Consider the following 20,631-nt stretch of genomic DNA (forward strand, 5'->3'; position numbering starts at 1 on the left):
CCTTCTTCTTCCTCCCCGTCCCTTACCCCAACCCTCCTTCCACCCTTCTCCTTCCCTCCCATTTCTTTCCCTCTACCCTCCTTCACCCCATTTCCCCTCCACTCCCCCTCACTCACTTGGAAATGATGGCATTGTGGGTGAGGTAGACAGGCAGTTGATGGCTTGGATTGCGGCGGACGAAATACGGATGATCTCCCGGCTTAGCGGATGGTGCCACCCACCCCGACGGCATCACCTCACCTGTTCATGGGGTGGAGAGGTGGATGAGTGGGTGGCTGGGTGGACGTATGTGAGGAGGAGCTGAATACAGAGATGGGCAGGTGGTAGACAGGCATGGAAGGTTAATGTACTGGAAGTTGGAAGGTAAATATTTAGAAGAGGTTGATGGATGGATTGGTAAAACGATTGAAAGGAAATAAGTGGATTACACACACACACACACACACACAGACACACCTGGGGCCGCTGTGGGCTTGGGGATAGCCTTGGGGGGGAAGAGACGCTCCACATACTTCCACTCCTCTGTTGACACCTCCACCTGGAAGGGACAGAGGCAGAGTAATTAACAAACAGGTGTGAAGTGAGGTAGAGCAGAGGTTCCCAAACTTGACCATACGAAGGACCCGCAGACATGATGAGTCCCAGCCCCCAACCAAACAAAATTAATCGTTACCATAATGGGATACCCAGTACACTACCCAGTACAACGTAGCACATTTAATATGTCCTTATTCCTGCCAAAGTATCAATACCACCGACACAAGGATGATAGAGAATTAGTGATATATTATTTTTATTGTATATATATTTTTTTCTAGAGATCTGAAAAATATCAATTTCTTTCATTGTGTCGCAGACCCCCAAGGCCCTTCTCCCAGAGCCCCAGCGGTCCGCAGACCCCAGTCTGGGAACCTCTGAGGTAGAGAACTGATTTTTTTTTTCGTACAGAAAGAGAAAATGTGTTCATGTGTGCTCTTTTAGTTTACAAATTGAAAAGTTGTATCTGAAAATTTTCAACAGAGGAATCATAATGCAGCTAAATTTTATACATTCTACATTTAGTGTGGGTATGACACATGAACATGATTTATTACAAAAATAAATAAATTTAAGTCCAAATAATTTCTTTTCATTATAAATAAATAAATTAGAGTCTGAATCTGGATCTAGATTTGGATATTAATGCACAGGGCACCTGTACAGGTGCATAACACGCATATTTGTGTTGGCTGTGGGGGGGGACGGGGGAGCCGGGTGTGCAGAGGAGGGAAGTGAATCAAGTGTAATTGTTAGTGTTAGTACTGAATCATTGCTTTTGTGTAAAAATATAAATTCATATCTAAAGCATTGCTTTTCTTTGTAAATAAAGATATTCATGTTTGAATCATTACTTTTCTTTGTGGGTAAATTAATCACAGTCTAAATTGCCTTTCTCCCCCCAAAACAAAATGACCAACACCTGGCCCAGTGTTCGTCAGAGTAGGCTACAGGTCTGGAGGCAGCACCAAGCCTGTGGACTCTATTGCCAGTAAAGTAACCTATCACCACAAAAATAGTAACCTATCACCACAAAAATAGTAACCTATCACTGCTAAAATAGTAACCTATTGCCACAAAAAAAGCAGCCTCTCGCCACGAAAATAGTAACCTACTGGCGCTAAAATAGTAACCTATCACCACTAAAATGGCAACTTATTACTGCTAAAATAGTAACCTATTGTTGTTAAAATAGTAACTTATTGTTGCTAAAATAGCAACCTACCGCCATTTTCGATTGGGGTAAAAGGAACCTTGTGTCCTTCAATGCCTCAAAAACCCAATTTCTCCACCTATCAACTCGACACAATCTTCCAAACACCTATCCCCTATTCTTCGACAACACTCAGCTGTCACCTTCTTCAACACTAAACATCCTCGGTCTATCCTTAACTCAAAATCTTAACTGGAAACTTCATATCTCATCTCTCACTAAATCAGCTTCCTCGAGGTTGGGCGTTCTGTGTCGTCTCCGCCATTTCTTCTCCCCCGCACAATTGCTATCCATATACAGAGGCCTTGTCCGCCCTCGTATGGAGTATGCATCTCACGTGTGGGGGGCTCCACTCACACAGCTCTATTGGACAGAGAGGAGTCTAAGGCTCTTCAGCCTCTTTGTCTCATCAGCTCTCCTCCTCTTACCGATACTCTTCTACCTCTTAAACTCCGTCGCGATGTTGCTTCTCTTTCTATCTTCTATCGTTATTTTCACACTGACTGCTCTTCTGAACTTGCTAACTGCATGCCTCCCCCCTGCCTCCTGCCACGCTGCACACGACTCTCTTCTCATGCTCATCCCTTTACTGTCCAAATCCCTTATGCACGAGTCAACCACCATCTTCACTCTTTCATCCCTCACGCTGGTAAACTCTGGAACAATCTTCCTTCATCTGTATTTCCTCCTGCCTACGACTTGAACTCTTTCAAGAGGAGGATATCAGGACACCTCTCCTCCCGAAATTGACCCCTCTTTCGGCCACCTCTTTGGATTCTTTTTAGGAGCAGTGAGTAGCGAGCTTTTTTTTATTATTGATTCCTTTTTTTTGTGCCGTTGAGCTGTCTCCTTTGTTGTAAAAAAAAAAAAAAAAAATGCGTTATGCACCTATACTGGTGCCCTGCGCATCATTATCAAGCTCAAGAAGATTAAGATCACCACTAGAAAAGTAACCTCCTGCCACTAAAATAGCAATATCTATAATAATGCAGTGATTATCGGGCATTTTTTCTCAATTATTTTTTTGCCCTTGAGTTGATTTCTTTACTGCAAAAAATAAATAAATGAGATATAGTAGTAACATATCGTTGCTACAATAGTAACCTATTGCTGTTACAATAGTAACCTATTACCACTAAAATGGTAACCCATCACTGCTAAAATAGTAACTCATCGCCGCTATTATAGTAACCTATCGCCACAAAAATAGAGACCTATCGCCACTTTACTGCAAAAAAATAATAAATCAATAAAAATTATCCAGTGTCAATGTCAATCACTGCTGATGTGGGTGTCATTCTGTAATAGTGCCACGAGGGTGAATATCCTGCTATATAAGGGCATAAGCTGTATTGTAGGAGGCACTGAGTTACTACACCATCAACAGCACACCATCAAACCACCAAGCAACACTCCTCACCTGCGCCCTGGAATATAAGGTCATGAATTGTATTGTAGGAGGCATGGAGTGAAAATACAATCAACACTCCCCACCTCTGCCCTGGAATACAAACTCATGAATTGTATTGTAGAAGGCATGGAGTGAAAATACAATACAATACAATCAACAGCACACCAGCAAACCATCAAGCAACACTCCTCACCTCTGCCCTGGAATACAAACTCATGAATTGTATTGTAGGAGGCATGGAGTGAAAATACAATCAACACCCCTCACCTGCGCCCTGGAATACAAACTCATGAATTGTAGGAGGCACGGAGTGAAAATACAATCAACACTCCTCACCTCTGCCCTGGAATACAAACTCATGAATTGTAGAAGGCACGGAGTGAAAATACAAGCAACACTCCTCACCTCTGCCCTGGAATACAAACTCATGAATTGTAGAAGGCACGGAGTGAAAATACAATCAACACTCCTCACCTCTGCCCTGGAATACAAACTCATGAATTGTATTGTAGGAGGCATGGAGTGAAAATACAATCAACACTCCTCACCTCTGCCCTGGAATATAAACTCATGAATTGTATTGTAGAAGGCACGGAGTGAAAATACAATCAACACTCCCCACCTCTGCCCTGGAATATAAACTCATGAATTGTATTGTAGAAGGCACGGAGTGAAAATACAATCAACACTCCCCACCTCTGCCCTGGAATACAAACTCATGAATTGTATTGTAGAAGGCACGGAGTGAAAATACAATCAACACTCCTCACCTCTGCCCTGGAATATAAACTCATGAATTGTATTGTAGGATGCACGGAGTGAAAATACAATCAACACTCCTCACCTCTGCCCTGGAATACAAACTCATGAATTGTATTGTAGGAGGCATGGAGTGAAAATACAATCAACACTCCTCACCTCTGCCCTGGAATACAAACTCATGAATTGTATTGTAGGAGACACGGAGTGAAAATACAATCAACACTCCTCACCTCTGCCCTGGAATATAAACTCATGAATTGTATTGTAGAAGGCACGGAGTGAAAATACAATCAACACTCCCCACCTCTGCCCTGGAATATAAAGAGTAAAAATAGTTCAAAATACAATCAACACTCCCCACCTCTGCCCTGGAATATAAAGAGTAAAAATAGTTCAAAATACAATCAACACTCCCCACCTCTGCCCTGGAATATAAAGAGTAAAAATAGTTCAAAATACAATCAACAGCACACCAGCAAACCACCAGGCACAACCCCTCACCTGCGCCCTGGCCTCGGGTATGGTGTGGCGGCCGGCGGGCAGCCTGTTGATGCTCGGGGCGGCGGGGCTCACGTGCAGGCGCCGCAGGGGAGGGCACAGGGACGACACGCTCCTCCAGGGCCGCGCCAGGGACGACACGCTCCTCCAGGGCCGCGCCAGGGACGACACGCTCCTCCAGGGCCGCGCCAGGGACGACACCACGGACATGACGAGGGTTTTAAGGTCTGCTATAGTTCTTCCTTCTTCTTCCTCGCCGCCGCCCCCTTCTTCTTCTTCCTCTTTTGACCTGTACCGTTTTGTATCGCTTCTTATTTTGACTTGTCTTCCTCCTCTGGTCCTCTCTTCTTATTCACATACTTTCCTTTTGTACATAACTTTCCGATTTTCTGTGTGTTACTAATAAATAAGACTTGTATTCCTTAATGTATTCTCCTTCCAAGCTTTCTCCTGTCAACCACCAGGGGAAGCAGTCAAGATTTATATCATTAACCCGCTGATAACTCTTAATAAAGGAAGAGGAAAGAAAGAGGAAGGATGGAAGGGAAAGGAAAAGGAGATGAGAGAGGAGGAAAAGAAAGAAAGGAGAAAGAAGAGGGTAGGAGAAGGAGTGTTAATTAAGCAACTGCTCTTCTATACATTAAGATTTACGTGCAAACAGTAATTCTTAACCCTACTCTATTGTCATGTGCATAAAATTCCCAGAAAACCAGTCAGGATAATGTTTTCACGGCTTCTCTCTCTCCCTCTCTCTCTCTCTCTCGTCCTCCCTTACTTTTTGTTCTTAATACAGTACTTAACATTAATCTAAACCATTTCAAAGCATTATATTTGATGGATACGATTAGTTTAACATACATAAGGGAAAAATCATCCCCTAACTACTGATAACTAACCTTTTTTACACCCACATTATATTTATGATATGTTAATAAATAATCTATGAAGCAGCTCTTTTTATATATAACTTTAACACGATGAAAAACTATAATAAATAGGAAAGTGGAATAATTCATAGGCTCGTTGTCATTGTTATTGTTTGGGTGACTCCTCTGAAATCCCTCTCAGCCAGCCTCTTTTTCGTCATTTTTATCTCGTGTCTCCACATTTACACCTTCCTCGTCCTCCTGGCATCATCTGACGTCGTATTCTGACATAATTCTTCCTTTAATTACTTCCAGAACACCTAAATGGTCGGGTGCCTCCTCTGAAAGCCATCTCAAATATCCTCTTTTCGTCATTTTTACCTCGTGTCTTCACATTTACACCCTCCTCGTCCTCCTGGCATCATCTGACGTCGTACTCTGACTTAATTCTTCCTTTAATTACTTCCTGAACACCTAAATGGTCGGGTGCCTCCTCTGAAAGCCATCTCAAATATCCTCTTTTCGTCATTTTTACCTCGTGTCTTCACATTTACACCCTCCTCGTCCTCCTGGCATCATCTGACGTCGTACTCTGACTTAATTCTTCCTTTAATTACTTCCTGAACACCTAAATGGTCGGGTGCCTCCTCTGAAAGCCATCTCAAATATCCTCTTTTCGTCATTTTTACCTCGTGTCTTCACATTTACACCTTCCTCGTCCTCCTGGCATCATCTGACGTCGTATTTTAATTTAATCCTTCCTTTAATTACTTTCTGAATAGCTAAATGTGCGTGTGAGGTGAATAAACCGGTAGAGAGAGAAAGCCAGAGGAAAAAAAGATTGACGTGAGAGAGAGAGAGAGAGAGAGAGAGAGAGAGTAATGCAGGTTATCTAGGAGCATACAAAGACACCCAATACCCAAAGAAAGTGAGTAACGAGAGGAGAGGGAAAAAAAGTAAGAGATAAAGTGAGAGAAGAGGAAGAAAAAGTAAGAAAAAAAGCGAGAGGAGAGGAAGAAAAAGTAAGAGAGATAAAACGAGAGGAGAGGAAGGAAAAGTAAGAGAGAATTCGAGAGGAAAGGAAGAATAAGTAAGACAGAAAACCAGAAGAGAGGAAGAAAATATAAGAGAGAAAACTAGAGGAGAGGAAGGAAGAGTAAGAGAGAATTCGAGAGAAGAGGAAGAATAAGTAAGACAGAAAACCAGAAGAGAGGAAGAAAAAGTAAAGCGAGAGTACAAGAGGAGAGGAGGGAGGAGTAAGAGGGAATTCGAGAGGAGAGGAAGGAAAAATCGCTAAAGTGAAGGGTCGAGGAAGAACCACCAAGGTGCCTACCATGATGCAGCAAACCCAGCACGGCGGGACCATGACTGGGATGGGTGAGATGAGATGACAGTTTGTTTAATTTAACGTCATAATGCTTTACACTGATGCTGACATTGTTATTGATGTTGGTGCGCTATTGGCTATGTAACAGCAGCGCAATAATCGTAGTTTCAATTTTGGTTCAGGGCTGATTCAGTCTCTTTTTGTACTCTTCCATGTTGCTCATTATTACTCTTGAGGTTTGTTAGTTTTAGTATTGCATCCCATTAATTGAGTGCAGTGCTATATATCTGCTCTCCTTTCGTTGTTTTGATGTTCATATTACCATGGTGATTGTAAAGTACAGTAAACAATCCTCGTTTACAATACCAGTCAGCCACACTCATCCACTTAACAAGACTAAACATGTCTCATTCCCACCACAGGCTCGCAACAAAACCAACAAAACCAGCAAACGCAACAAGACCAACAGGCGCAGCAGCAGGCACAGCAGCAACAGTCCCAGACACAAACAACGCAGCAGCAGACGCAGCAGTCACAGGCCCAACAAACGCAGCAGAATCAGCAGCAACAGACAGCCCAGCAGCAACAACAGCAACAGCAACAACAGCAGCAGCAGCAACAGGAGGTTAAGCTGGACAGTATAAGTCGAGTCAAGGGTCACTATGGGCAGATGAAGGACGCTTTGATGGTGAGTGGTGGTGGTGGTGGTGGTGGTGATTTTGATAGTAATGTGGTGGTAGAAATGTCCAGTGGTGATGTTAGTAAATATATGTGTGGTGGTGGTGGTGGTGGTGGTGATATTTAATGGTAAGAGTGGTGACTATGGTGATGGTATGATGTGGTGGTGAATGTAGAAGGGGTGATGATGGTAATGATGATGATGATGTCCAGATAGTGATAGCATTGATGATAGTTGACAAGGGTATTCTAATGATGAGTTGAAACATGAATAATAATAATAAGAGGAAGAAGAAGAAGAAATCAATAATAAATATACCAATAGTAATGAGAATGATAGCAATATTAAGAACAAAAAGCTAATACAAAATACTTTCTTTTCCTCCCTTCCCCCTTCCTCTCTTACCTCACCCTTCCTCGTCCTCACTCATCTCACCCTCCCTCGTACCCATCCCTTCCACTTCCACCTAACCCCCCAGGAAGCCCTCAGCTGTGTGGCAACAAATGTGGGAAATAACAACCAAGTGGATCAAGGAAATAGGTTAGTATCTTAATTTTCTGCCACTTCTCTTCTTTCTCCTTTCTTTCATTTTCATCCACTTCTCTTCTTTCCTCTTCTCTTAATAACATCTACTCTTTCTTTCATTCCACTCTTCTCCATTCCTCCTATCTCTACCTTCTCTCATGTTCATTCATATTTTTAACTTTATTGATTTCTTATTTTTTTCATCCTTTCTTCCGTATCTTCATCTTTCCTCCAGCTCTTCCTCCTCCTTTTCCTTCTCTCTTCCTTCATTGTTCTTAATAATCATGGGCTGCTTTTCCTAATCTTCTCTATTTTCCCCCTCATATAATATTTTAAATAGCATAAATATAAGGACTATGGTATATATGTGTTGAAAGCCCTTAAATTAAGATAAAAATTGAGTGCTGCCAGTCATTATGTATCAGTTTAGTTATTCAACGTATAAATGCCACCTACAACACATAGTAATGATGACACCCATCCCTCATTCCCTCCCATTCCTTCATTCCTGCCCTCTTCCATCTCTCATTTTCTTCCACTCCCCCATCCATCCCTCCCCACACCTTCCCTTCCTTTCCTTTTCTTTTTTTTCTGTTTATCTACCCCATCCCTTTTCTCCCACCATTCTTTCCACCCCTTCCTTCACTTCCCTTCTATCCCTCTCTCTTGCCTTCCTCTCCATCTCTTTGTTTCCTTCCCACCATCCCTTCTTTTCACCCTCCTACCCTTCCTATTTGTTCCATTTTACCTATCACTTCTGTGCCCACAACCCATCTCTCCACCCCTCCATCCTATTCCTTTCCCTTCCTTCATAACCCTTCATTCCCTTCCCTTACATTCATGCAGGAACGCTGGTGAGATCCAACACGCAAAGTTTGAGGAGAGCATCGAGAAGTTCTACACTCTATGCGACCAGATGGAGCTGAACCTTGTACGTTGCTGGTGAAATTGTTGTACCTTTTTGTGTGGTGATGATGGTATAGATAATGTCTTTTTTCTTTCTTTCTATCTGTCTGTATCTCAGCTTGTTATTATCTCCTACTCCCTCTCCCTTTCCTTTACACAGTGGACAGTCATTAGTTACACAGTTGTCTTTTTCTCTCCCTGTCCCTCACTCCTACACTCTTATCTCTTCTCTCACTCACATTCCCCATCTCTCTCCTCCACTCACTCACTATCCTTTTCTCCTTTCAACAGCACACACCCATCAGCTACAGGGTTGCCTTTCTCTCTCCCTTTCCTTCATTTCTTCATGCTATCTCTTCTCTCACTCACATTCCCCATCTCTCCTTTACTCACTCACTTTCCTCTCGACAGCGCACAGCCATCGACAGCCAACTCCAGGCCAAGGCATCGCAGCTTAACACCCCAAACCCCATCAACATTCCGCCCGTCGAGGTGCAAAAGTACAGCCACTACCTAGCCACAGTGAGGAACCAGGTGGTGTTCGCTAAGGACATTCACACGGCCCTGGTGGATGCTGCACGAATGGCCACCAACACCAGCACCGTGGCCTCCTCCTCCTCCGCTATCACCGCTGCAGCTTCTACGACAACTATGGACGCTGCCAATTGATCCTTGCTTGGCTTCCATAGCTTGTTGTAATTGATTGCGGTCGGGGAAGAATAGCTTGGGTGGGGTAGAAAGTTTTTTGGGGAATGGGAGGGTAGCGGAGAGTTGGTGTTTCATGTGTGTGTGTGTGTGTGTGTGTGTGTGTGTGTGTGTGTGTGTGTGTGTGTGTGGACAGCCAAGTCAATTAGAAATAAAGGAAAATCATTCAGGTAAAATAAAAAGATGAGTGAATAAAAGTCACATGCTTAAAGAACATGAATTCTCCTGTTGACTAGCCAATAGAAACAGCCATGTACAGTGTTAATAGAAGGAAGAACATTTAAGAATCAACTGCATCACAAAGATTTGCAAAAACATTCATATATCATTCTGAAGTCACCGTCATGAAGTTAATCCATTTCTCAGGGTCAGAGTGAGGAGTCAAAACGACCTTGTCAAAACCCACTAACAGATGTAGCTCAAGAAAGGCAGAAAATGTTTGTGTTAGAGAAAGGCAGACAAGCCATTGTAATGAGTACCACTGCTGTCCAGGCTACAGCCAGCACTACTAATGTGTATTCCAGCAAGAGATAAAAAGAGTAGTATTCACAATGTACCAACAGTTTTGTCGATACTGTTCCTGTAGGGGATGTGTTTTAACATGCTCGATATATCTTCACCCACAAAAGATGAAAATGTAGCCAACTTTACTACTAGTGCAAAAGCTAAAGAAAGCAAAAAAGTTATATCGTCATTAATTTATGAAGGTTGAGCGTGAAGCTGTAATATTTGTTTCCAGCAAATTAGAACTTTTTGTTCAGAAAGATTTACTTATATCATATTTTTGTACTAACAAATATAAATTAATTCCTAAAAAATACAGTAGGAACATATAGATACTAGTACTGACCATAAGAATATAGGTTGATATAAAAATCCCATTCATAAATAAGATAATATTGCCATAGAATTTGCTAATATTAGTTTACCCATGACTACAATACAGTTATCTTAAAAGTAAGTTTGCATTTGTATACACTAAAAATTATAATGACCTATAAAGTAGATTTGGTCCCAAGGAAAAAAAAATAGATTAGCTATAGTTCTCTTGACATATTATTGTTAATCTTCAAAGTATTAAAGTAGTAGAAATGACTAAGAGCCTAAGTAGAGTATGTTTCAAATTACAATAAGGATAAAACCGTAGCTTGCTTGCTTAGGTAATGTTAATGGGAACCTGCTCAATTAAGGTATACTTCTACAGGTAAATTAATTTTTAGAAAAAGGCAGAAGTCACGGGTATGTTTTGGATTAGTATTTTTTTCTATAAAGATTAATGAGGTGAGAATGAGATAAGTGTGTGTGTGTGAGAGAGAGAGAGAGAGAGAGAGAGAGAGAGAGAGAGAGAGAGAGAGAACTACTACATGCATCTAGACATGTTTGTGATACCATGTAATTAATAGGTTTAGGGTTATAATTTATTGTAATCTATCATCACAGTCCTGAGAAATAAAGGTATGGGGAAGATAAAACATTGTTTGCATACCATACAGATTGCGAAGGAGGATAAGCCACATAGAGAAAAGAAAATGTGACCCTCCCTCTCTCTCTCTCTCTCTCTCTCTCTCAGTAATTATATAAGCCTCCCAAAATAACAGACAAAAGTAATGAAGGTGTACGTAGGTAATGATGGAATGTAGCCAGGCTTGTACATGTGGTTTAGATTGACCATGAAATAATGTAATCAAGTTCTGACCCAATTCTAACACCTCCAGCTTCTGTTTTCACCATGTAATACAAAAGCTGCTTCACACTTACCTTTTCTGAGTAAAATCTTTGATGATACGCACTGAAGATTCTGCAATATTGTTGGTAAGGGAAATTCACTGACCTTGCACAAAACTATATGCTTGCCCCAATCTTCCTTCTCTTCCACCAACTGTGTGTGATTAACTGAAATGGAGAGGATCATTCTAAAATACAGGACAAAGAGAATGTCAGTGATTATATTGTGCAGCAAGTCAGCTTTCAAATATAGCATGCATGTATATATGGCACAGCTAGATTATACAACACGTAACCTAATAAATTATGTCAGCATTCAACTAATATATGCATGCTTTAGTGAGTATTTTGCATTTGCCCCTAGATTGCAGTTCATATGTTCACTCCCTTATGTCTGCTCCCCTGACTAAATCGAGGCCTTTATTTTCTAGCTCTTAATAATTGTCCCCTTACCAATTGTCTCTTTTTAGTTTCCTGGTGCTATTTCCACATGTATCCTTTGTTGTATAATCACACTTTGTTGTTTACTTGCAACAATAAACTATATCAATCAATCACATTATACATAACTATATTTAATGCAATACCTAGCGTGCGTATTTTTTGTGGATGAGTCAAGAATTCATTGCCTAAACTATGAGACTGATTTGGGCAAGATCGTTATTTATTTAGATCTTGGACTTGGAGCCTATTGCCTTATATTGCCTTCATTCTTTGTCATCTGCTGTAGACCAATGGTGAGACCTCCAATGGACTCCACGGGAAATGAAAATAGCCATAAAAAAAAATCTAGTCTTCGACGGCTTTATTTATTTAGGTATGGATCGATACAACAACATATTTAGAAAGCAGAGGCTAAGTAATAACAATCCATGAGAGAAGCTTTTTATATTAGAATCCCTGCATGCTATCACTACAGAACTCGATCTGGCCACACTGAGCGATGACAATTAGATCGGTATTTATATATAAGACACTTTCGCTTAATTTTCTCTCACATCATCTATTTCTAAAGGCCAAGGACGGGGTCAGTCGGATTCTAATGAGTGCTTCTTGAGGTTCATAGTACAGAAGAAGGGTCAAATTACCACCAGGGTCACAAAACTACTCCTGGAAATGCCCAAAACTCATACGAAAGCCTTGACTGTGCAAATGCTGAGTCCCAAAGTCTGAGTCCATCCCATGATTGTTTTTCTTCCGGGGTCAGAAGGGACAGCTCAAATTATATGATTAGTCTTTGGGACAGCTTTCCTTGGTATTGGGATTGTGAGACTGAGAGTGAGGATCGAGTACATTTTTATATTTTTACAGCAAATTAAGGAGGCAGCTCAAGGGCAAAGAAAAAGGCATAATGAGAAAAAAAGCAAGCAAAACACTGCCCATATATATAAAAAAAATATAAAAAATCGTGTGGGCAATAGAGGGCAATTTCAACTTCAATTTTTTCTTTCTTTTTATTTATTTTTTCTGTACTGCCTGGGGGTTGAGATGGCATGTTCCTCCCTTCTCCTTTGCTGTTTACTTGCAACGATAAACTAAATCAATCAATATTTTTTTTACCCAACGCATCTATACTGCTCCTTTAGTCTTGCAGCATGTGAATATATCTCCAGCTTCCACTGTCTGGTCATGCGCGGGGTTGAGTTAACTATGATGGTAATTCAAGCAGCCCATCTCTTTATAGGTAACCTGGTGGGGCCTGAACATCTCCATCCTTGGGCCTGATAAACCCTGATGTTCCTGGATTGACCTCAGAGGAATTAGGTGAATGGAAAGAGAAAGTATGGAAGATGGTGTATGGGAAGAGGAAGGTGTCTAGAGAGAGTATGGAAGAGTGTATGGAAAGAGTATGGAAAGATAAAGTATGGATGAGAGTGTATGGAAAGAGTATGGAAACAAAGTATGGAAGAGGGTGTATGGAAAGAGAATGGAAGAAGTATATATGGAAAGAGAATGGAAGTATATATGGAAAGAGAAAGTACCTATATAAGACGGTGTATGGAAAGAGAATGTATGGAAAGAGAAGGTATGGAAGAGGGTGTATGTAAGAAGTTTGGAAAGAGAAAGTATGTAAAAGCGTATGGAAATAATAAGATGTATGGAAGAGGGTGTATGGAAAAAGGAAGGTGAATGGAAAGCGATCTCTTGCTCTTGAACTTCATATATTTAAGATTGAGATGGTTATTTTCCCTGGTAATTGCTAGTTAGGTGAAATTCTTACTCCTTACAATCCTAAATATTTTCGAGGAAGGCTGTTAAGTTATTGAAAGGGTAAAGTTTGGAGAACATTGTGGATTTTCTTCCCCTAGATCTTGATAACAATGGTAGTCTCTTCCCTCACAATGTCAGAAATGTTGCCCCCACCACCACCCATGTAGTGCACCTAGAAGAATAAACTCGCCCAAAAACCCAACCCCCAAGATGCTTATATAACCCCCATAAACCATAGGCCCCAACACACGCCAGGGTCAATGCTTCCCATCTCACATCTTCAACTGGATGCTACTCGTCTGCGTTAGTTTTGCTGTAGTGTTCCAATCGTGTTAAACTGAACCCAAGCTAACATTAACTCCATTCAGTGTCTGCCCCTACAAACTACAAACACCCATCCTTAAACTCCATACCAGTACTGCACAACCCAAGCCCCATCTAACCAGCCAGTACCATTCTTTTCCATAGTTGCCATGCCCAGCCCCCATACATCTAACAACCACACCCCAGCTGCATCCACCAAGGTCTTTAACAGCAGCACAACACCCATGCCCCACCACCACCTTGGAGAATGAAAGAACGTGCGGAATGGAGTGAATTATTCAGATTCAATGGATGGATATGGAGACACCAATATAACCCATTAATATCTTTCAGCTACATGAAGGCACACATGCAGAAAAGAAACCAGAGGATACTTCTCACTACACTATAGAACAAAGGAAATTGTTAGCGAGTGACAATGTGGAATGTTTCCTGCAGTGTTCAAGCCATCCCTGATACCAGTGAGTAAACATGAATGAGTAAATATGGAATTGCTCCTAGATAAGTTGTATGCACACCTTAATCTCATCACCTCGAATGCCCCACGCCCTATCTAAGCCCTGGAATAAAACATAATTGAAAGAATATTGTACAAATTAAGTTTATTTTCCCTCAAACAAGCCAGTTGAGAAGAACACCGTTCTTTCATTCAGTTTTATTCTTATAAAAACCATACATCTTAAAGACTAGATAACACAGTAAACCTATCAATGTCTCTAAGATGCTGGTTACTACTTCTTCTTGAGGGCCTTCTCAGCAGCCTTGGTGGTCTTGCCGCCGCCTTCCTTCTTGTTCACCTCCTTGATGACACCCACGGCCACGGTCTGCTTCATGTCACGCACGGCGAAGCGGCCCAGAGGAGCGTACTTCTGGAAGGTCTCCACGCACATGGGCTTGCTGGGAACCATCTTCACGATGCACGAGTCGCCAGACTTGATGTGCTTGGGGTTGGCCTCGATCTCCTTGCCGGTACGCCTGTCGATCTTCTGGATAAGCTCAGCGAACTTGCAGGCAATGTGAGCAGTGTGGCAATCCAGCACTGGTGAGTAGCCAGCCTGGATCTGGCCGGGGTGGTTCAGCACGATCACCTGGGCGGTGAAGTCACCAGCCTCCCTGGCAGGGTCGTTCTTGGAGTCAGAGGCCACAAAGCCACGCTTCAGGTCCTTGACGGCCACGTTCTTCACGTTGAAGCCAACGTTGTCGCCGGGCACAGCCTCGGTCAGCGCCTCGTGGTGCATCTCCACAGACTTCACCTCAGTGGTGGGGCCGGTGGGGGCAAAGTTCACCACCATGCCGGGCTTCAGGATGCCAGTCTCCACACGGCCCACGGGCACTGTGCCAATGCCGCCGATCTTGTACACGTCCTGCAGGGTAAAGAAAAGTCAACAAAACGTTCCAACAGATAAAACCTTACTTAACCTACCCATTACACAGTAATAAAGCAGTTATATCAAAGACCTGACAATGACATCTCATTCCAAGACAAAATTAAAATGACAGATCTGTTAAAGCAGTCATGCTTTGAGGCACAATTGCTCAGTCTCACCTGGAGGGGAAGGCGGAGGGGCTTGTCGACGGGTCTGCTTGGTGGTTCGATGTTGTCGAGGGCGTCGAAGAGAGTAGTGAACTCGTAGGAGCCACTCTTGCGCTCAATCTTGGCCTTCGTCCACCAGGGCATGTTGTCAGACCTCTCGAGCATGTTGTCGCCGTTGAAGCCGGAGATGGGCAGGATGGGCACGATAGTTGGGTTGTAGCCGACCTTCTTGACGTAGGCGGTGAGTTCCTTCTTGATCTCGTTGAACCTGGCCTCGGAGTACTTGGGCTCAGTGCTGTCCATCTTGTTGACAGCCACGATGAGCTGCTTGACTCCCAGCGTGAAGCACAGCAGCACGTGCTCGCGGGTCTGCCCGTTCTTGGAGATGCCGGCCTCGAACTCTCCCGTACCGGCTGCCACGATCAGCACGGCGCAGTCAGCCTGGGACGTGCCCGTGATCATGTTCTTGATGAAGTCACGATGGCCGGGGGCGTCGATGATGGTCACGTAGAACCTGTTGGTCTCGAACTTCCACAGAGCGATGTCGATGGTGATGCCACGCTCACGCTCGGCCTTCAGCTTGTCCAGCACCCACGCGTACTTGAAAGAGCCCTTGCCCATCTCGGAGGACTCCTTCTCGAACTTCTCAATGGTTCTCTTGTCAATGCCGCCACACTTGTAGATGAGGTGGCCGGTGGTGGTTGATTTCCCAGAATCTACGTGGCCCACCACCACGATGGAAATGTGGATCTTCTCCTTGCCCATGTTGGATGAGGTTCACTGCGGTCTTTGCTCTCTGCGGGAAGAGGAGGAAAGGTTAAGAGATGCTCCTTACACATGCACTGAAGCCTTATGACTACCTACAAGAGCAGTTGCCTTACTGTCCAGTAATTAAAAGTCCTCGCTGACCTATATCCAACCAAGGAAATGTCAGTGCCGTCTCCTTACTAGAGTCACTACTTGCACGATTACAGGAGGATTCATTTGTGGAAGTCTGCTAATATTTAACCTTTTTGACACCTTTAGACTAAAATCTACCCATCGTCTATAGACGTTCAATGAAGATAAATTTTAAGCAGACCAGGAAGCTCCCCAGACATCAAGAGCCTAATCTACCAACCCTCCCTCCTGGTGTTGGCAGCCTTATCTACCAACCCTCTCTCCTGGTGTCATCTGTTATTGATTGCTTGATATGATTACAACCTTGGTGGTGCATGTAACATCAAGGTAATTTGAATGGAACCTTGGCAACCAACTAACCAGCCGACATTTTCACAGTTCCATGCTACGTATTGATTGGCTGAACGGAGATCAATATTGAAACTTTTACCCATGAACTTTAATTTTATCACAGCTGGTTTTACTCCAAATCATTATCTCAAGGTCAAATCTTTACAAACCAGTTCAAAGAAGTCACCTAGCCTATTTACCCACAAAAACTTACAAGGACACTAATCTTGCATTTTTTCATATTGTTCCAAGGTAAACTCCACTACACCTGTTAAACCTATCACCTCGAGGGTATTTAATTGAGGTCACAATACTGTCAACACCTTTAAGAATCTCCAAATTAATCACGTTTTTAAACAAGCAAGACTACAAACAAGAGGAAAGGTTGTACTAATCTTAGAGAAACTTGTACTAACCTTATAGTCCTAATATAAAGCCCAATAAAGACTAACATGAAAAACAGTTAACCAGCGTAATAACTCAAAAAAGATTATCAATGAACAAAAATGACTCAAAACCCTCCGAACAAATGCCAACTTCACCAACATCTTCCCACCATATGGTTCCCTGTCAGCAACAATGAACAAAAATGACAAAACCCTCCAAACAAATGCCAACTTCACTGACATCTTCCCACCATATGGTTCCCTGTCAGCTGGTAAAAATAGGTGATTAGCACTAATAAAACTGGCTACTGATCTATTAACGGTTATCAAGATATTAAATTAAAATCTAGAGAAAATACCCATCACAACCTCCCATATGTCACAAGACCCTGATACTAATGGGCAGATATAACTCCTATCTCACACATCCAATCCCCACAAATGCTCATCTATTCTCCTACAATAGTAAGGTGGGGATTGGGAGATTGGGATGGGGAGGAGGAGGGGGGATGGGGGGGTAACCTAGCTATTTCAAGACGTACCCCCTCTCCTACCCACACGCCCACCTAGTTACATAATTCTTGCACTGTATATAAGGGAACTTTACTAGAATCACAGCTGAGTAACCTATTCACCATTTCCTTCCCCTTTCTTTGTGTCCACTCTCCCTTGGATGTCACATGGAAAAATTTAACAACCATATTTCACACCGAAGTCCAAATACCCTTGATTCGCTTTCGTTTCCCCTTTAAAGTTTCGGAATCCCTCAAAAGCAAAACCCGGGAGTCAAGACCCTTTGCTTGTCCCTTTGTGGGTTCAGAATCTCTCTCCTTCCCACCGCTCTCTCCGCCCGGCAACACCATGTCAGCCACGCCGCTCTTCCTCCTCTTTCCTTTTCGTTTCTTCCCAGCAAGCTTAGTCTTCCCCTTTCTTAGAACTTTCCTTGTTATTCTCTTCGCTTTCTCCTTTCCCCCTGTCTTCGCTGTTCTTCACCCGTAATTATCTTTCCTCCTCTTTGCTCTTCCCTTTTCTCACCAGCAATCATCTTTCCTCTCATCATTCCTCACCATCACCAATAATCTCGCTTCCTCTTATATCGGTCTTTCTTTCCCACCACTTTCCTTCTCTTCCTCCTTCCACATCAAACACCGTCTTTTCTAAGCATTGCATTTCCTATACTTTTCACCAATTACGATCTTTCCTCCTTCCTTCAGATTTTCTTCAGTTTTTTCTTCTTCACCACACAAATATCACTCCGTATGTAGATCTTTCATCCCCCACAACTTTTTTTCTTCCTCACTATTGCTAAACCACCACTTCTTTGAAAGCCCCCATGATCTTCCCTCGCCATCCAAGAACTAATCGATAATACCAAGATAAAATAAAGAAAAAAATTTAAAGAAACACGGTAAGGAAAGCTAAATTTTGCTTCCTCCCTTGTGTCAATCTCTCCCCTCCCTTCCTGCACCTCTCACCCTCTACTTCTCCCTGTCTCCCTTCCTCTCTCCCTCCCTGCAGCCGTAGAGCGAGTGAGCCAGCCAGCCAGCCAGCCAGCGAGCCACAGCACAAGATGGCGGCTCGTCTAGTCACCCCCCCACCCCAACCCCCACGTCATACCACACCGCCACCACCACCACATACCACCTCCATTACACCATGCTTTAAGGCACCGCTATTAACATTTCCAGCCTCCATTACGTTCCCATGCCTTGTGCTATGACTTTCTTTATATATATGGGGTTGGAAATGTCTTAAGCCGGTACCTTTTTTTGTTCGTTGAGCACATGGTTGCTTCCCACCCTTCTCACACACCTCGCCTTGCGCAAGATCGAAGAATATTACTAAGAAAGAAAAAATACCACAAGAGTACGGGCAGGAAATAGGCCTGTCGTAATCTATATGAAGTCTAGAATGGAGGAAAAAACTATACCTCCATTTTTCTTATATAAGTAACCACCCCTACCACCATCACCCTTATATGACTCCTTACCACTATTTATTCTCCCCTTCATCACCCCATCACCCATGCGGCCCCATTAGCACCACAACCCACACCACCGCCGCCGGCCCCTTCCTCACAGTATTACCAACCCTTCCGAACTCTACTCCACACCTCAGCCTTCCCTTCCCACACTTTACTCCCCGAACACAAAGTCCCCCACTATAAACCCACTACTCATATCCCAACCCCACGCTGTCCAAAAACCTCACAAAATATTGATATGAGCTACTGTGCGGCTATACGGATTCCCCATACTGGAACATGCGCCCGCCCGCAACCACATCGAACCCATTCCAAGCAACATATGGTGGGCTGCAACGAGGTACGAGGTGAATCCCAGACGCATTTTCAAGATTAAAAGCTCATGGACGAGATAAGTAAGCCCCAGAGGATGTACTTGAGCTGCAAACACGAGCCATGTGCCCGCCCTGTCGGAAGGTTTAATGGCGGCGAGTCCCCAGCCAGCCAGACAGCCCCGGCCCCGCCCCGCCAGCCCCCCAAGAGTGCCAAAACCTAACTACAGACCCAATATCCGGGAATAGTAAAATAACACTATAACACGACCCATGTGCCAGCGCTTTCTGTTTAATGGTGTAATGGCGTCAGGTTCCCAGCTAGTCAGACATCGAGACAATCAGACCCCCGCCCCACCTGGCCCCGCGCCCCACATAACCCCTTCCAGTAAACACTAAGGCCGGAACACGATCACAACACGCTAACACAACTTTAAGACAGGAATCCCAGGTGTAATGGCGGCATGGTACCAGACACCCAGACACCAAGACCCCCGCCCCACCCCGCCCCGCGCCCCACACAGCCCCATCCAGAGAACACCAAGGCCAGAACACGATCACAACACACGCTAACACGAGTTTTAGACAGGAATCCCAGGTGGTGAGGCTGTAGGCTGAGGCGGCGGGGCGAGCGGCATGTGACCGGCTGGCAACCATGAGGCGCGGGCGGGTGACAGCCGGCATTATGCTCACCCACGTTTTCCTCATTTTAACCCCCGCCGCGGCTATTTCCCTCCTCCCCCGAAGCATGGCACTCCTCTGCGACACCCTGGCACTCCTTGGCACACGTTCCAGCACATAATTCCAGCCCAAACCCGCTCAAAACCACTGGAAGAGCACAAGCTTACCTCGGCAACAGGCCTGCGTCGACTGGACACGACGGAAAGGACGGAGGCTCGGGGAGGTCACTACTATATAGCCTCCGTCGCTCCTTCCATTGGTCGTCGGGCCCTGTGACGTCACATCCACGGAGCCTCCTCATTGGTCCCCTGCGCTACGTCACGGCTATTCGCTGCTCTGATTGGCTGTTGGGATCATGTGTGCGCGCAGACTCCCAGGGTTCCGAAACACGCGGGAATTTCGCTTTTCTTACGGTGCGCTTATAAGACAACGTGGCGCAAGGGTGTATAGAAATCAATGCCTTCACAATACGCTAAACATCGCTTCATAAACCCGTAAATAACGAATAACAGCTTCAGTGCGGCAGCGGTAACGGTAGTCTAGACGCTGAAGAAACGAGAAACGGAATAACAAAATCGAACTGTTGAGTGAGATGGATATACATAATAATAATTGCAGTAGTAGTTTCATCCCTTATCTTGATCACCCCTTCCCTCCCCATCCTCCCCTTTCCGTCCCCCATCCTTCACCCCCCTAATAGGCCTCAGGGGATGGGGAGAAGGGATGGGGATGAGCAAGGAATAAGGCGAATGAAGGGAAGGGGAAGGGAGGAGCATCTGCTGATTAATTATCCTTCACAACATGAGAAAGAAGCAA

At 43.8% G+C, this 20,631-nt stretch overlaps 3 protein-coding genes across 4 annotated transcripts in view; 1 reads left to right on the forward strand and 2 right to left on the reverse strand.

Moving 5' to 3' along the window:
- The window catches only part of LOC127000796 (probable 39S ribosomal protein L49, mitochondrial), a 12,810-nt gene extending 8,064 nt beyond the window's left edge, over nucleotides 1-4,746 (reverse strand). Inside the window, exons 1-4 of one of the 2 annotated variants that reach the window (XM_050864853.1) lie at nucleotides 4,551-4,746; nucleotides 4,425-4,520; nucleotides 457-538; nucleotides 117-240 (exon numbers count right to left, since the gene is read on the reverse strand). In XM_050864853.1, the coding sequence (XP_050720810.1) occupies nucleotides 117-240; nucleotides 457-538; nucleotides 4,425-4,520; nucleotides 4,551-4,631 (383 nt within the window). In that variant the 5' untranslated portion in view covers nucleotides 4,632-4,746. The remainder of the gene's footprint in view (nucleotides 1-116; nucleotides 241-456; nucleotides 539-4,424; nucleotides 4,521-4,550) is intronic. The other variant, XM_050864854.1, reaches the window with a different exon arrangement.
- Nucleotides 4,747-6,269: 1,523 nt separating this feature from the next.
- On the forward strand, nucleotides 6,270-10,786 carry LOC127000797 (mediator of RNA polymerase II transcription subunit 29-like). Its single transcript, XM_050864855.1, has 5 exons — nucleotides 6,270-6,664; nucleotides 7,037-7,302; nucleotides 7,772-7,833; nucleotides 8,665-8,749; nucleotides 9,136-10,786. The coding sequence occupies exons 1-5, from the start codon at nucleotides 6,622-6,624 to the stop codon at nucleotides 9,391-9,393; spliced, it is 714 nt and encodes a 237-aa protein (XP_050720812.1). The 5' UTR covers nucleotides 6,270-6,621; the 3' UTR covers nucleotides 9,394-10,786.
- A 3,490-nt stretch (nucleotides 10,787-14,276) lies between these two features.
- On the reverse strand, nucleotides 14,277-20,146 carry LOC127000799 (elongation factor 1-alpha-like). Its single transcript, XM_050864856.1, has 3 exons — nucleotides 19,983-20,146; nucleotides 15,236-16,019; nucleotides 14,277-15,053 (listed from the first exon to the last, which is right to left on the reverse strand). The coding sequence occupies exons 2-3, from the start codon at nucleotides 15,986-15,988 to the stop codon at nucleotides 14,421-14,423; spliced, it is 1,386 nt and encodes a 461-aa protein (XP_050720813.1). The 5' UTR covers nucleotides 15,989-16,019; nucleotides 19,983-20,146; the 3' UTR covers nucleotides 14,277-14,420.
- Nucleotides 20,147-20,631: the final 485 nt, after the last annotated feature.

The sequence above is a fragment of the Eriocheir sinensis genome, chromosome 19 (genome assembly GCF_024679095.1).
Source record: "Eriocheir sinensis breed Jianghai 21 chromosome 19, ASM2467909v1, whole genome shotgun sequence".
In the NCBI taxonomy this organism is placed as follows: domain Eukaryota; kingdom Metazoa; phylum Arthropoda; class Malacostraca; order Decapoda; family Varunidae; genus Eriocheir; species Eriocheir sinensis.